We start from the raw sequence: 18,230 nt of genomic DNA, 5'->3' as shown, positions 1-18,230 counted from the left end.
TTTTACCTCTCTTGTTAGGCCCCATACTAAAAGGAGTCTTGGGAACCATGTTGGGAGGACTGATGGGAGCAAGATAAAAAGGCCTTCGGAAGTCCCAAGATCTCAGAATTCACCCCTGACAACCCCATGGAAGGACGAAAACTAGCTTTAGTGCCTTACAAACGATGGATGGAATACCATCGGTGGCAAGAACAACGCACCCCGCATTTACCTCCCAATCCCAATTTGAGCGAAATGTCCCAGTTACAACACGAATTGCAGTCCTTGATGGATCGTCAAGATTTGTCCGAAACAGAAAAATCGCAAAAGTATGGTCAACTCTTGCAAAGACTGCAACTCTTTCACCAGAAAGCTTTAGACGAAACAGCTCTACCCACTCTAAAAGATTTTAAGACCTTGATGAAAAGTCCAGCACCATCATTACCACCACCACCACCACCACTACTGTCATCCCCAACCGTCACCAGAGATGCTACCCCACAAAGACCTGAGGAAGAAGAGACGCGCGAAGTGTTTCAAACACCGTCAGCAGCTCCCATTTCGAGTAAGATTGCAGGATCCTTGTTGACCCCGTCCCCCACACCCCAACGAGAAGAAATGAAAGCTTGGGTTAAAAAGATGATGTCCACGCCTTCTTCGACAGAAGTGAAAAAGAAAGAAGGGAAACCAGAAGTGAAAAAAGAAAAGAAAACCAAAGCCATTCCATTGCCACCACCACCACTACCTTCGACTTCTACTCCCGTAGCCCATCGGACACGTAAATCCGTTTCCAAACCACCCTTTCGACCCACCCAAAGTAGCATCACCGAAGAGTGGGTGACTTATTAACACAAAAATGGAAAAAGTCTTAGCCAGCATTTACTACGATCCCTCGCATCCTGCAGGTTACGCAGGAGTTCAAAAATTGTATCGTGCTGCCAAAACGCGACTGAAAAGTCTCCGTTTACCTCAAGTGCAACGATGGTTACAAGAACAAGCTACCTACACTTTACACAAACCCATTCGACGCAAGTTTGCCAGAAGTCGCACCCGAGTGGAAGGCATCGATCATCAATGGCAAGCCGATTTAGCCGATGTCTCTCATTTGGCCAGCTACAATCGTGGTTACAAATATTTGTTTTGTGTCATCGACGTCTTTTCCAAATTTGCCTGGGTCGTGCCCTTGACTTCCAAATCCAGCAGCGAGTTAGTGCGAGCCCTGCAACGGGTGTTGAAACAAAGCGGTCGTCGCCCTCTTCGATGGCAAACGGACAAAGGCACCGAATTTCTGAACCAAGCTTTCCAAAAAGAATTAAAGAAACGTGACATTCATTTTTTTACCACCGAGAATCCCGAAACCAAAGCCAGCATCGTGGAACGTTTTCAACGCACTTTGAAAGAACGCATGTGGAAATATTTTACGCATCACCACACTCTGAAGTACATCGACATCTTACCGCACCTGGTACAAGCGTACAACCAATCTTACCATCGAAGCATCGGACGTGCCCCGCAAGACGTGACTCCCGACAACGAAGTGCTGGTGTTCGAGCGCCTGTTCGGTACGTCCCCGACGAGGGCTGTCCCCAAGAAAAGTGGAGAGTTGACCGTAGGAGATTGGGTGCGCATTGGCAAAACCAAACGCACTTTCGACAAAGGTTACTTACCTAACTGGACGACCGAATTGTTTCGCGTCACTGGACGAGTGCATGGCCGTCATCCTGCCGTCTATAAATTGGAAGACATGAACGGAGAAGTACTCAAAGGAACGTTTTATTTGCCCGAGTTACAACGTGTCACCAAAAAAGAAGACGACGTGTACGACATCGAAAGCATTCTCGAACGCAGAACCCGTAAAGTGGGCAAACGACGTGTCAAAGAAGTCAAAGTACGTTGGAAAGGATATCCACCCAGTTTCGATTCTTGGATCGACGCTTCGCAAGTCATCGACTATAAAAAGAAGAAGTGACCATCATGCCCTTTCACACAGCAACAGACGCAGCTACGTCGACCAGTCCTTCTTCCCCTAGTTCTTCTGTGCAAGATTTACAAAAACAACCCTTGTGGGTGTGGTGTGGAGAACGTGTGCCTAAAACGCAAATCGTCTTTTTCTGCCAAATCTTCGTGGTGTATTGTGTCATCGGGGCAGCCATCGCCAATTTGAGTTTGCAACAAGGAGACAAACAATTGTGGACCATTTTATTGAGCAGTTGCATCGGTTACCTGCTTCCCAATCCCTCCCTGAAATTCTCCTCGAACGGGAACGTTGTGTCCAGTGCCAGTGCCAGTCACCACTCCAACATCCACAACCAAAACCCCATTTTGGGCGGAGACACGCCTCTGACATCCACTAACCCTTCGGACAGCCACAGAACTCTGGAATTATGAGTCACCAAAACCAATTTTACTTAACCTTACCCAGTGACAGTTCCATGGAGGTGTTTCCCAACAACACGTTGTGCTGTTACACGGCCAAATTACCTCAGGCCATCCCCTTAGATCACGAAGCCCATTGGGAAGTGGCTTTGGTAGAAATGATTCACCCAACCCAAGTCCTCAATGTCATTGACGATCAAAGTAAATTTACGGTGGAAGTTTATGACGAACCATTGCAAAAGTGGATGAATGAGAATAACAAATATCCCCATAAAACAAAAAACAAAGTCAATCCAAATTGGATGGACTATGAGTTGTTCATTCCCTCAGGCTATTATTTTAGTGGTCAACATTTGGTCAGCGCCATAGTCTCCAAGTTTAATGGCGTGTTTGGGGAAGCTTTTAAGACTTTCAAGTCCAAAGCTGTCACCCTGGAATACCACAAAACAGCTCGTCGCTTCCTGATGAAATTTCCTGATGAAAAAATCATAGGTTTCTATTTTAATGATGAATTGTTTGACATGTTGGGTGGTGACGTAAAGATGAGGAAGAAAATAGAACTAACACTAAAACAAAAAACTGTCATTTACGACAACGATACTTTTGTCAAGTATTTTCGTACCCCGGTAGAACTGAACCAAGGACTGAATTTGATCTTTGTGTATTCCGATGTGGTGGAATACAACGTGGTGGGACACACCTCCGTGCCGTTACTGCGTGTCATTCCTTTCAAAGTGGATTCTGCCACGATCGCTGACGAGGAAGGTGGAAACACTTACCACGTCCACCGCGAATTTGTCCATCCTCACTATTTGCCCGTCGGCAAGTCGTATTTGGACACGGTCAACATTACTATAAAAGGAGATTTGGGACAAGATATTCCATTCACCAAAGGAAAAGTCACGGTGAAACTCCATTTTCGAAAACGGTTCTCTCACGAATCGTAAGTAAGTCAGTCATGTATCCAGTGTACCGAGGGGTTGCTCGACAGCGAGGACACGGTTTAGGAGACATGTTAAAATCGGCCTTTCGTTCGGTGGCTCCAGTCTTGAAACCGATGGTGACACGAGGATTGCACGCCTTGAAAGATGCGGCACTGACACAAGGCAAAGAATTTCTCCAAAATGTCATCATCGACAAACAAAACCCTAAAGAAGCCTTCATGAGGGCTGGCAAAAATGTCTTGCTGCAAACGGGCAAAGACATTTTAGGCCGACGAGACACACCTATAAATGCCCTGCACGCTACCGAGTCAAGCATTCAGCAAGGACAAGGCAGAAAGAGACGACGAAGAAGAAAACACCCTTTCACCAGACTTCAAGCGAGAAAGGCCAAAAAAAGAAGAACCGTTCGAGACTTAGACGTTTTCGATTATTGAGACACAGCAACAACAAAAAATGATGCACCGAGAGTCTTGCGCCTGTTCCAAGACGGAACTGGATCTGTTTGCCATGCCCCCCACCATGATGACGATGCAAGAATCCCAATGGGTGGAATTTCATCCCGTCTCCTCATTGACAGCCTCAGCTCCCATCGAGTTTGAAATCAAAGGACAGCCCGAAGATTACATCGATCTGAATAGCAGTTACTTGTACTTGAAAGTCCAAGTTCTAGATAAGGATGATGGTCCAGTAGAAGACACTGAGATTATAGCTCCCGTCAACAATTTCATGCATTCCTTGTTCAGCTCAGTGGACTTGTACTTGAACAACAAACTGGTCAGCAGCAGCATGGATACTTACCCTTACCGTGCCTACCTGGAAAATCTCTTGACATACGGACCTGATGCCAAGACAAGTCATCTCAATGCCTGTGTGCTGTGGGCAGATGACGAAGCGGACAAGTTTAAGATAGCTGACGCAGGTGACAATGACGGCTTTGTGGCAAGACGAAACAGAATCACAGGCAAAAAGAGTTTAGAACTGATGGATCGTTTGCATTTGGACATGTGGTTGCAAGAGAAATATTTGCTGAACGGGGTCAATGTGCGCCTGAGACTGAATCGCAGCAGTGCCGCTTTCCATTTGTTGGCTGATCCTGATAAGAGTGGCATTCCTAAAAGCACAATCCTACAAGCCAGACTCTACGTACGGCGCGTGGAAGTGCTACCCAAAGTAGGTAACGACATCAGTCAGACGTTGAGCAGAACGACCGCCAAGTATCCCATACGACGTGTGGAAGTGAAAACGTTCACCATTTCTGCTGGACTGCAATCCATAACCGAAGATCATCTGTTCCAAGGACAGTTACCCAAACGTTTGATCCTTGGTATGGTCTCGAATGCAGCCTTCAACGGAGCCTTCGTTGAAAATCCTTTCAACTTTCATCACTTTTTAGTGAAGAAAATCGAAATCAGTCGCGATGGCAAGACCTTGTGTACCCGACCTTTCGAAACTGACTTTGCCCAGAAGAATTATTTAAGATCGTACTTGTCCCTGTACGAAGCCACCGGCCAGTTAGGAACCAACACCAGTCACGGCATTGAGTATGAGGATTATGCAGGAGGCTATGCTTTGTGGGCTTTCGATTTCACTCCAGACCAAGGCAGCGACGAGGGACATTTCCACCCTATAAAATCTGGCCAGATTCGTGTGGAACTTCAGTTTGCAGAACAACTGAAACAGACAGTGAACGTCATCCTGTATGCCGAATTCGATAATACCATAGAAATCAACAGTTTGAGAGAAGTCATTCTAGATTATTAGAAAGCCATGGAAGACTGTTATCCCTCTTTACCTAGTGGAGAAACTTTGGAGATGGAATGTAAGGAGACCGTGGAAGGAGAAGAATCTCAAGACAAAGACGAAGAAGATATCATGATGAAGTCGAGATGGCCAGAACAAGAAGCCCATTTAGTCTCCTGCTTTGCCAAACACTTGGTCGACAAAATGACGGAATTGATCAAGAAAAATTGTTATGGATGTCAAAACGATCATCCCAGTCAAATTCAACACGATAAATGCCTGATGTTGAGTCAAGAAGAAAAATTGGACGAGTATCTGGACGAAGCTTGGAGTCTCATCTCGAACAAAGACGTGTTGCACCAGTGGTATAAAGACTTGCGTGAACATTCTTGTCCACCATTAACCACTCAAGAGATCCATCGTATCGAAGCTCTCCTGAATCAGAGTGAGGAAACAGAACGAATAACCGTTTATTCGTCAGACATTTTCAAGCAAAAAGTCAGGATCGAATTGACGACTTATTATTACCTGTGAAGAAAACAAACACAAATCAATGGATACCTGGGAACTTTATTACCTTTTGAACCACAGTTCGTATACGTCTTCTTGGAATCCTGTCGTCTGTGCTAAAGATGAACTCCCTCATCGCAAACCTAAAGACCATCAAGCTTACGTGATCAACACGGACGACAGTCATCTCCCAGGAACCCACTGGGTAGCCGTCTACTTTCCTCAAGAAGGATGTGTGGAATATTTCGATTCGTACGGATTGCCCCCTTTGGAAGACGATATCATCGACTTTATGAGAAGAAATGCTCAAACCACCCGATTCAATAACGTGAAATTACAAGGCACAGATTCCTTGGTGTGTGGACAGTACTGTGTGTATTTTCTGCATCATCGCAGCCTGGGCTATTCCTTAGAACATTTAGTGACTCATTTCGATCCTCGTTCTTCTGCTAGAAACGATGTGAAAGTAGATCGATGGTTTTGTGACCATTATGCTTATCTTTTGTCTCAAGCTAGGAAACGTAGTGTCCATCAATGGCCTAATGATTTCCAACAGTGGAAATCACAATTTCATTCACAACGTTGTCAGCCTTGTTTAAAGTAGATTGTATTTGAAGAAAAAAATGTTTGTGATTTGAAAAAAATTGTTTGATGTTATAGTGTTGGATTATTGTTAAAAATGTTGTTGTTTAGTGTTAAGTGATTTTTGAATAAAAAATGTTGTGTTTTGAAAAAATGCCTTTGTCTTTTGTTTAGCTATAAGAATGTTAAATTGATGCTCTTTCATTTCTTACTATCCCTCTCATGACAATCACTGAACGTTGCGAATCGAAAATCGTGTGGGGGATGTTTTCCTTCACGTCCGCGCTTTCACTTTAAGAACCGGGTTGTTTCAAGTCTAACCATCCATTGTCGACTCATCCTCCTACGAAGATGTGCTCCAAACTAGCTAAGCTCAACGAAGCCTACGTGAATTTGCATAGGGTCAGACACAGTCTGATACCGAAGCCAGAAGAAATAGAGAATGTGAGAATGTTAAAAATCACTGAAGACCTGATAGAAGAGCTCTTCAGAGAAGAAGTGAACAGGGAGAAAGAAGAATGGACAGAGAAGTACAGACTTCAAAAACAGCAGCAACAGCAACAACAACAGCAGCAGCAGCAACCTGAACCTGACAGAGGCTTTGTCGATTGCCGTATCGACACCAAAGAGTTCTTCTTCTCTTTCCGAAGAAGCAGACCTATTGCCAGAAAGTCTATAATCAGAGGACATCGCATTCTTAGAAACTAAAAAAAGAATGCCATAGCAAAACAAAAAACAGCCCTTTTCAGGGCTACCCAATACTCTAGAAAAGAAATAACTATTAATTTGCCAATGTGTGTAGGTGGAGTAGTGTGTATATAAACACTGACTCTTTTATAAAAAATGTGAGGGTATGTGTTTGTGTGTTTGTGAGTTTGTGTTTGTAAGAGCTCACGTAACTTGGTATGGATAGTAGATTAAAATGATATCTTTTCTTAGTGTTTGAGGTGTATATTTGGGGTTAGATTGGATTGCTTTGCGTATGTGGATAGTCTATTGAAGTGATTAATAAAAAATTTTAGAATAGTGAGTGAGTGTTTCTTTTAGGTCCGCGCGTTGTTGATTTTGGTCACGATCTAGGTAAGATCCATTTTATGTTTTTTAGGGGATGTTTTCCATCACGTCCGCGCTTTCACTATAAATTGAAACTCGTTCGGCAGTCCAGCTACCCTTGTTGATTGATCAACACAGCCAGAAGAATGACTAGCAGAATAGTGAAACTGTTAGAACTCCAGATGCACCTGGAATATGCCAGGCGGATAGTAAACGAACTATCAGCGGAGGCTATAGTAGAAGAAGCAAGAATAAAGAAGGAAGAAGAGGAGAGAAGACAGAGGGAAGAAGAAGAAAAGAAAAGAGAAGAGAGGATGTCGTTCAATATTCCCGAGACAGAGGATTGGGGTGTTGAAGCGAATCATCCTCCCTCTGCGCTCCCCAGAAGAAAGGTGAAAGAAGACTGGGGAAGAAGATGCGTGTGCGGCGCCAGGCCAGGACGGTGCAACCATTAGATAGGTGCATCTGGAGTTTAAAAAAACAGCCCTTTTCAGGGCTACCCAATACTCTAGAAAAGAAGTAACGATAGATTTGCCAATGTGTGTAGGTAGAGTAGTGAGTATATAAACACTAACTCTTTCTTAAAAATTGTGAGGGTATGTGTTAGTGAGTTTGTGTTTGTAAGAGCTCAGGTATGTTAGTGTGAATAGTAGATTATGGGTTTCTTAGCGTATGTGAAGAGTATAGTTGGGGTTATATTATATGAAATGAAAAAAGTGGGGATGTTTTCCTTCACGTACGCGCGTTGTTGGGTCATGATCTAGGTAAGATCCATTTTATGTTTTTAGGGGGATGTTTTCCTTCACGTTCGCGCTTTAAGTATAAAACTAACAGTGTTTGCCATTGGAGCCCATTCTACGGAATAAGCAAACAAGAAGATGCCAGCAGCTTCAGCTTTGTACAACAACCTTATGGGAAGTTGGTATTGGATGGTGGATGGATTGAATGTAGCAGAAAGGCTTGAACAGGAATGGAGGCATGCAGTGACAAAAGACTTCGTCTCAAGACAAGTAACCAGCCTCCACTTAGCCATCGATATAGTAAAAGAAATGATAGAGGATGAGGAGAAGAGAATCAGAGGTTTAATTAACCCACCGTATGTGAAAGTGGGTAAGTTGAAAGAAGCGATAGTTTATGTGACAAGTGTAAGGTGTTTTTTAGAAGACATTGTGGAATGGACAGATTGGTGTTTCGCGAAGTGGGGCTTAGACAAGCTTAAGAAAGCGGAAGAAGTAATGAGGAATGTGCTGACCGAAGAGGTCAAGAAGATCAAAGAAAAGTGGTCAAAGGAAAGAAAAGAAGAAGAAAATAGAAAGAAAAAGGAAGAACTAGAGAAACTAAATGCAAACTGGATGAAAATCCAAGAGAAGTTCCGAGCCATGGGTCACCCGGACTGGTTGCCGGAAACAGAAAAGAAAAAGAAGAAAGGAATGATGGACAAAATAAGAGGATGGTGGAAGAAGTTAAGAAGTTAAAAGAAGAAAAAACCCAAAGGCCCTTTTCAGGGCCAGCCATATTTCTCGAAAAGAGATAGTCTTTGAATTGCCTAAATTTAAATTTAAATTTAAAAAAATTTTTAAAAAAAAAATCCCATGTTAAATTCCCCTTGTCCGTAGAGTGACCCACGATTTATTGCCATGTTAAATTCCCCTTGTCCGTAGAGTGACCCACGATTTTCTCCATGTTAATTCCCCTTGTCCGTAGAGTGACCCACGATTTTTCTCCATGTTAAATTTCCCTTGTCCGTAGAGTGACCCAGGGGTCCCTGTAATGCTAATTCCCATTGTCCGTAGGGTGCCCCCCTTCACTACTTATGTATATGGTTCCAATATACATGGATACAAGGTTCCTTCCTATATACAAGTACACAAGATTCCTATATACAATGTTACTATATAGATGTATACAATATTCCTAGATACACATACATGTATAGAAGGTTCCCATATATACAAGGTTCCTATATACATCTATACAAGGTTTCCTATTTACATTTATACAAGGTTCCTATAAAATATAGACAAGGTTTATATCTACATCTACACAAGGTTCCTATGTACATCTATACAAGGTTTCCTATACACATCTATACAAATTCCATATATACATATATACAAGGTTCCTATATAGGTCTATACAAGGTTCCTATATACATCAATACAAGGTTCCTATATACATGTATACAAGGTTTCCTATATACATCTATACAAGGTTCATATATACATCTATACAAGGTTCCTATATACATGTATACAAGGTTTCTTATATACATCTATACAAGGCTTCCTATATACATCTCTACAAGGTTCCTTTAAACTGTATACAAGGTTTTCTATATACATGTATACAAGTGTATGAATACGAAGATAACTACAAAGGGGGGGGGGAATATTTCAGTCCAGTATATACATATGAAATTAAGATAACGACAAAATGTTTGTGTGTGTTAGCGTAACATAAAATTAATCAGGACAAAGTGTGTGTGTGTGTGTGTGTGTGTGTGTGTGCGCGCGCGTGTGTGTGTGTGTGACAAAGTGTGTGTGTGTTCCAATGTAGTATAAGCATCCGAAATCAAGCAATTTCAGAAGAAGATAAAATATCCGAATTACTAACTTAGACTGGTTTGATCTGGGTTGCTGTTTAGACTGGTTTGGTGTTCAGACTGGTTTGATCTGGTTTGGTGTTTTACGGCATAGCAATTTAAGTGCATTATTTAGTGCGTTATTGTGGCATTGCCTCATTTGTAATAAAATACCTTGAATAAGAACACACCGCGCTTGCTGACCTGGTCTTATCAAATGAGAGGATTCGAACCAGCACTACTTAGGTCACGTTTCTGGTATGCTAAACTACATCCATAAGCCTGCACGGCATTACTGCCTTGTTACATTTTACCTAGCCTGACATTGGGTTTTCCCCAGTAAAAGCTTCTAGGGCAATGCACGACTGGATTCAGTGTAATACTTGGCCAATAGCCAGGGACAAGGGCACTGCATGACTTGATACAATGTATAACTTGGCCCATAGCCAGGGACAAGGGCACTGCATGACTTGATACAATGTATAACTTGGCCCATAGCCAGGGACAAGGGCACTGCATGACTTGATACAATGTATAACTTGGCCCATAGCCCGGGAAAATGGCACTGCACGACTGAATACTGTTTATAGCATTGCCAATAGCCTGAAACAAGGGCATTACACGACTGGATATAGTATATTACTTGGCCAATAGCCCGGACAAGGGCAATGCACGACTGAATACAGAGTATAACTTGGCCAATAGCTCTGGACAAGTTCGCAATATTGATGAGAAAATGAGATTTTGTAATCACGTACCGACCCTTTTTTTAAAAAAAAAAACTAAAATAAACTATAAATTTTGTGTAATTACAAAAGCAACAGTCTGAATAATTAAAGATTGTAGCATTTTTCCCGCTACCAAAAGCTCGAAAAGTGTACAGTTAATTTGGAAATAGTTGCAGTAATGGTTTACCTGGATAAAGCCTGGAACACCTTTGGCAAATTCGACGACTTTGATAATAGAGGGGGTCATGGCATCTGCAAGTTGCTGCCATACCTCCGGGTCAGCGGACTGAAATTCAGCATTGACTCCGTCTGACTGAAAAATAAAGAAAAAATATTGTTCTCTTGTACAATGTACAGATAACGTTGCAGCTAATCTGTTCGCATTAAGAGCTATTGTAGTAGGGGTGGTAGTAAAAGTAGTATCAGCAGCAGCAGCAGTAATATTACAAGTAGCAAATTAGTATTTCCATCGTAGAACAATTTCCTTTTTATAATATTTACAAGACTGTATTCCCGGAAATTACTTAAATTATCAGTTTAACACTAATTAACTTAATTGCACTGATTATATAATTTACGTTAGAAAACTACTTAAGATTGTTTACGGTATAATTTTGCTTTTGGATATTTTACGGTACAACTATATTTTCCAAAATAGCAAGTGAACAAAATATCTAATAATACCCGAAATTAAATAAAAAGGCAATAAAAAGCTAACCTTTCCGGAAAACTATGTTAGCGTAAATATACTGTCATTTTAAATATCAAACAATATTTTTAGCAAGATTGTTTATACTGGGACTAAATGACGGTGATGAGAGAGCTGGGGGGGTATCGATGTAAAACCAAATGCTAACAGGATTATCCTCCCTATGACGTTTACACAGGACAAAGCTGTATAACACAGGATAAATCTTTATAACACAGGACAAAGCTGTATAACACAGGATAAATCTTTATAACACTGAATCAAACTTTATAACAAGGGACACAACTGTATAAACAATTCCAGAAAAACTATCCTGCAATATTCTCTTGGGGAATAAATTTCCGCAACATCTGCCATTGACCGAAACATTTGATATATTTCTACAAATTATTATAATAGACCACTAAAACTAATTAAATGTCTCTCACTATTATTAAATAATTACAGGTATGAAACTTACGATAAATTGTGCTTTTTCTTCTGCTTAACCCCAACCCCTCCCATCCAAAGCCAGTGCCTTTCTCTCACCACTTTATCCCCGGCTGTTGAACTCTAACAATGGCCATGCACTGGCTGCCATTGGCTTATATCGGTACTGTGGTACGATTGATAGCGTGTAGGATGAGAAGTCAATGACCATCAGAAGGGTCGGTGACCATGCGGTATCAAATATACATGTAGTAGCAACCTGTGATTTTCGACGCAAATAAATGCACGTTTGCTTGTTGTTACTCGTTTGCTTTAGAAGAATCAGCTCTATATACCAAACTGAACACATCGAGAGAAAAAATATCTTCAACCTTGGGTATCTATTTGATTGATCATAACAATAACCCCATTGTTATAAGGGTTTCAGACATTAAATGCTTCAGGTTTGCACTAGATACCGATCATTTGATATTGCCAAGGGGGCTGGTGTGAATGGAATATTTATATAAAATCCGGTTGTAAAATAATTTTAGCAAATATATATATATATATATATATATATATATATATATATATATATATATATATATATATATATAGCAATAAAGACTTATCATATCCATTATATTAGTTGAAGAAAACAAATCTTTTGAGGTTAAAAGTGCCCTGCACCCCCACCCTTTATTCAAAGTCCTTTGAGGTGTTTACATTTTCAACCCAAACAACTTTCCATGACTTTGAACGATTGTACAACACACGAATGTCAAACAATATACACGAACTTCATGTGTCTTAAAAGAGCGTATATTATACGTAGAAGCTACTGGCAAGCTTTCTCACATACCCACATTGGCCGAATCCGAGACTCGAACCCACACAGATAGAGGTGAGATGGCAGTGATCCGTAACAGAGAGCGCTTCAGACCACTCGGCCACTCGGGGCCCCTATACACGTAAGTAACACAAACTTACATAATACATATACAAATAGGTAACACAAACATACTGCATACATATAAACGTAGATAACACATACATCATACGTATACACGTAGGCAACACAAGCGTACATCATATATATTTACCGAACACAAACAAGGCTCAAACATATACATGTAGGACACAGATATGTATCGTCATTATTTGCATCATGGAATCATGCATCTGTCCCTATTTGCATCATGGAATCATGCATCTGTCCCTATTTGCATTATAGAATCATGCATCTGTCCCTCTTTATTTATTTGCAAGTCCAAACTTTCTGGGTGGCTGAAACGGTTCTTTATTTTCCATGACAATTATACATAAAAGTAGCTTGGTAATGGTATTTTATTTCCCACCATTGAAAAGACTTGTAATGTATTTTAAATTCCAACACTGAGTAGGTTCGTAATGATATTGTAAATCCCGCTACATAATTGAATTGCAATAGAATTTTAAATCCAACCAATGAATAGACTTGCAATGATATTTTAGATCCCACCACCTAATTTTCTTGTAAGGTTATTTTAAATCCCACAACCGAATAATTAGACATTGTATTTTAAATCCCACCATTGAATAGACTTGTAATGGTATTTTAAATCCCACCATTGAATATACTAGAAAAGGTTATTTTAAATCCCACCACTGAATACACTTATAATGGCATTTAAATCCCACCACTGAATTTACTTGTAATGGTATTTTAAATCATACCATTGAATAGACTTGTAATAGTATTTTAAATCCCACCATTGAATATACTAGAAAAGGTTATTTTAAATCCCACCACTGAATACACTTATAATGGCATTTAAATCCCACCACTGAATTTACTTGTAATGGTATTTTAAATCATACCATTGAATAGACTTGTAATAGTATTTTAAATCCCACCATTGAATATACTAGAAAAGGTATTTTAAATCCCACCACTGAATACACTTATAATGGCATTTAAATCCCACCACTGAATAGACTTGTAATAGTATTTTAAATCCCATCATTGTATAGACTTGTAATAGTATTTTAAATCCCATCATTGTATAGACTTGTAATGGTGTTTTAAGTCCCAACACTGAGTAGGTTCGTAATGGTATCATAAATCCCACCACTGATTAGACTTGTAATGGTATTTTAAATCCCACCACTGAACGGACTTGTAATGGTAGCCTTGTGTTAGATTCCAGCTAAGAAATCTCACAAAGATGTCCATGCAAAACTTTGTCATCTTTGCTCTTAATACTGAGTAAAAAGAAATGTGTAGGGTATGCTATATTTAGTCATCTTTGCTCATAATACGGAGTTAAAACAAATGTGTAGGGTATGCTATATTTAGTACAAGCTTGTAGAAGGTAAATAATTATTATCTCTTCTACGAGGTGAAAACATGCGTAAATTATTTTCTTAACTTTCTTCAAGTCCCTTCCTTTCAAGAGAGCATTTCGTGACATATTAGAATAATACAAAGGCATCCGAAAACCAAACGCATGTCAAATCTACTTCAGGTTCGAAAATCGTATGTACAAGAGAAGAAAAATAACCTTTGCCTTCCTATTGTTATCAATACGTAATACTTTGACTGTTATTTAATATGTTTTGCAATACGTCGCCGTCATTCGAATAATTTAAATAAAGGAACAAAATAGGAAACAAAAATGCAATGAACTTTGTAGAACACAATTCACTGTACTAGTAAAACAGAATGCATTACCGGTACTCGAATCAGACTTCGGAAAACGGGTACAAACAAGGTAAGATGTTTATGTTCACTTGGCAGGGAAAGGTAAACAACCAAACCAAAGCTCCAAACAGATTATGCCCATGCTTTGTGGTTTGGTCTTTGCAGAAAGTGTTTGAACATATTCATTCAAAGTAAGAGGTACGTAAGGTCATGATTTCCATAAGTTTATTAAGGGGTACGTCTCATCAAGGAAGCAGAAGCCAGGTTTCATTTTCATTTCAATTTGAGGTCTTACTATGTAATGCGAGCCTTCCCTGATCAAGGCGGGTTTGTTAATTCGTGTGAATTTTCCAGATCCATGGAAGTTTTACTCTGGTATTTGAACCTTTCCAGATCTATAGAGGCCTTTATGCAATGTGAACCTTTACAGATTCGTCGATGTCTTAATGTCGTGTAGCCGTTCCCAGATCCATCAAAGTATTACTATGGCATATGCAACTTTCCAGATCTATCACGGCCTTACTATGCTAATTAAACATTGCTAGATCCATCGTATCACTATGCCATGTGAACCTTTCTAGATACATTAAGGCCTTACTATGACATTTGAACCTTTCCAGGTCCATCTTGGTCTTAAATTAAAATCATTATATGGATGTGAACCTTTCCAAATCGAGGAGTTAATATGGCACGTGAACCTTTCCAGGTCCATCAAGGCCCTAAACACAAGAATACACTGACAATGAACTACGTACCACAGACACCCTGTTCTGCACTTTGGTGACGGTGCTTTCGTAAGCGTTGATGACTTGGTTAATAAGAGTCTGATCAAAGTCTGACATCAGCTCATGATCACAGTTTGATGGTTTGGCTTTCACTTTTACTGATTCAACTTTTCTCCGTTCCCTGTTCTCTTCGATGAGTTTCCTCTTGGCTTTTCTTTGCTTCTCATTGAGAACAACTGAAATGAGACAAAGACAATTTCAAATTGTACCACAGTCCATACATTTGTTGGGGCGTTAACATTAAGAGTGCAACTCATTACAATATCGTTTTTGTTATACGGCGGATCAAGTCGTGAATCCCATGTCATTATTCAGCAGTATAATGATTTGTATCGTCTACATCGTTATAGTGCGGTCTCGCTATTAGATGGTGGTTTATTAAAAGCCTTATAAATATAAGAATTTTATATGCATTGTGTACATTATTATAAGGCGATCTCGATAAAAGGTGGTACACAATGTGGTTCCTAAGGACAACGCTACATAGAAAGAGCACTTATGTTTATTATATACTTCATTAGGAGGCGGTCTCGATATAGGGTGGCACACTATGTGGTTCCTACGGACAATGCTACATAGAACGAGTACTTTGTGTACCATGTACTTCATTATAAGGCGATCACACTATAAGATGGCTCCCGTTCAAAGCTTTAATATGTTTTCTCGCTGTTTCTATACGACAGCTTATTATTTAATTTAAAGTTTTAATCTACATTATTATCATTCTGACGTGAGTGGAAGACGAATGACGTCATACATTCAAGTCTGTTAGTGGGAAACAAACAATATTTCGTTCTTTGCTTTTTCTGTAGAGAACAAACGTAAAAAAACAACCAAAACAAAATAAAGCAGTATCATTTATTATTTGGTTTTTCAACTGTAAACATTTTCAATTAGTCTTTACATTTAGTTTAACAAACCTGTAGCTAATGTTTACATTATTCACATAACATTCATTTGTAATGTTCGCTTTTTCATTGTTACTGTATTTCCTTAATTCCAAGAATAACAGCAATTGAATAGGTGGATAATGTAGGCCAAATTAAAGTTTTCAAATTTTACAAATGTGTAACTGATTTAGTGACCATTAATGAGAAATGATGGTTGACTGATAATGCCATTGCCATTATGTTTAAACTGTTCTAGTGACCATTAATGAGAAATGATGTCTGTCTGAACAATATAATGCCATTGCCGTAAAATAATTATGTGACTTTTTTTCTTGTTTAATGACATGTGTTTCTCTTTTTACTTTCCTTCACGAGGAATATATATCACATATTTAATCGTTCTATCTTTAAATTCTGATTACTTGACAAAAACAAAATTAAAATTCCACTTACTGGAATAGGTAATATCTATTGCACGTTCTGGAATGTGTACGTTTATCTATAACACGTACTAGAATGGGTAAGTTTATTTATCACACGTACTGGAACGGGTACGATTATCTATTGCACGTACTGGAACAGGTACCTTTATCTATACTTTTATCTATTACGCGTTTTGGAATGGGTATGTTTATCTATTACATGTACTGGAATATGTATGTTTGTCCATGCGCATGAATTGACTGCTAGTACAAAAAGCGACTTTTATTTCTCAAGCAAACCGTTTTGACTGGATTTTATTGCATTTTCACATTTTGTGTTTTCAACTATACACGTGATGATATGAATGTACCTTGCATATCTTTTAAACTCTACACTTGCCAGTGTGTGTGTGTGTGTGTGTGCGTGTGTGTGTGTGTGTGTGTGTGTGTGTGTGTGTGATTTGGATTTTTAACGTAGCTTTAACAATTTGTCAGTCATATAGTGATGCCTTGCACTAGGGCATAATGCCGCAGACATGTATTATGATGTCCCATTCAGTCGCATTATCCTGTCACCAAGCCGACCAGTCCTATGACTCGGCCGGGGATCGAACCCACGACCTTCTGCATCCGAGGCGGACTCTCTAAGCACTAGGCCACCGGAACGGTCACTACTACTACTACTACTACTAATACTATTATATTATTAATAATAATAATAATAATAATAATAATAATAATAATAATAACATAGAGATGAAGCTATTTTCGGTGATGTAAATTGTTGCCCAACTCCAAAGCCACAACTAAATTTTGCCGCGGTTTCTTCTAATATTTTTGTTGTGGAAGAGGTCATCTGTTATTTCAACAGGATGGAGTCAGCATAATTATGTAGCATGGTTCGCACGCTACGTCGACTGCTTATAAGTTCCAGAAGTTCCAGAGAAGGAATCATTCGCTGACCCCGATATTTATCTGTCTATCCCCCCCGAGTTTACTCCGGCCTTGGCTATTTGTGGCCACATTATTCCTGGGAAATGAAATGGTCATTAGCCACTCCTACCCGAGATACTTTGCAGGTGCTTGATGCATGGACGATAATGATTGTTGTCAATAATTACTTTAATGGTAACTTTGAAATTTCGTTTATTTTGGGCACATTAATAATGCCTGATGTTGTCTGACAGCATGAGCTTCTTTCTCTACCGCATTATCGCTGCCGTACATCAGAACTAAACCTCAAAAGAACCCTAAATTCATCATATTTACAACCGTTGTAAACATGTCAAAATAAATAGTGAACAGTTCTCTTCAACTACAACTGTTATAAGCGTCTCTTAATAATTAGTGAACTGTTCTGTCTATTTAAAACAGTTATAAAAGTGTCTAAATAACTAGTGAAATGTTCTTTTAATCTCATGATGTTAATAACTACATTTTGCAGGGCTGTGAAATTCTAACTTTTCTACTTTCAAGGATTTGTTATCTTTATGAAACTAAGCAGCAACAAACAATTCTCTCCCAAGATTAATTAGTACAATATCAGTTCAATGATCAGTTAACAGCAAGTGTTCTCTCGGAACAAACATTTTCACCATCTAAAGGGCAAGAGATTTTATCCGGACTTTAATTTTGCTTAATTATTTTTATTTTTTACACGCGTTAACAATCGCTGTTAACTGAGCTAGTAAAATTTCATTTTCACTCCCATATGAATAAAAATAGATCGGGTAAACACCCCCACGTTGATTATTAAACTAAAATAGTGTCCATAATGATAGAACTAATAAACGAATTATCACAAAGAAAAACAATAGCCAGTCCGAATTAAATTAAT

At 39.4% G+C, this 18,230-nt stretch overlaps 1 protein-coding gene across 1 annotated transcript in view; it reads right to left on the bottom strand.

The window, feature by feature from the left end:
* Positions 1-18,230, bottom strand: part of LOC149772563 (thyroid hormone receptor beta-A-like) — a 56,357-nt gene that overhangs the window by 22,343 nt on the left and 15,784 nt on the right. The window contains exons 4-5 of the mRNA XM_089947650.1: positions 15,055-15,257; positions 10,681-10,806 (exon numbers count right to left, since the gene is read on the bottom strand). Of these exons, the coding sequence (XP_089803776.1) occupies positions 10,681-10,806; positions 15,055-15,257 (329 nt within the window). The remainder of the gene's footprint in view (positions 1-10,680; positions 10,807-15,054; positions 15,258-18,230) is intronic.

The sequence above is a fragment of the Sinohyriopsis cumingii genome, unplaced genomic scaffold (genome assembly GCF_028554795.1).
Source record: "Sinohyriopsis cumingii isolate HCF-2022 unplaced genomic scaffold, ASM2855479v2 utg001397l, whole genome shotgun sequence".
Lineage (NCBI taxonomy): Eukaryota > Metazoa > Mollusca > Bivalvia > Unionida > Unionidae > Sinohyriopsis > Sinohyriopsis cumingii.
Note: the sequence above shows the minus strand (reverse complement) of the source record. Positions and strands in the feature narration are given on the sequence as shown.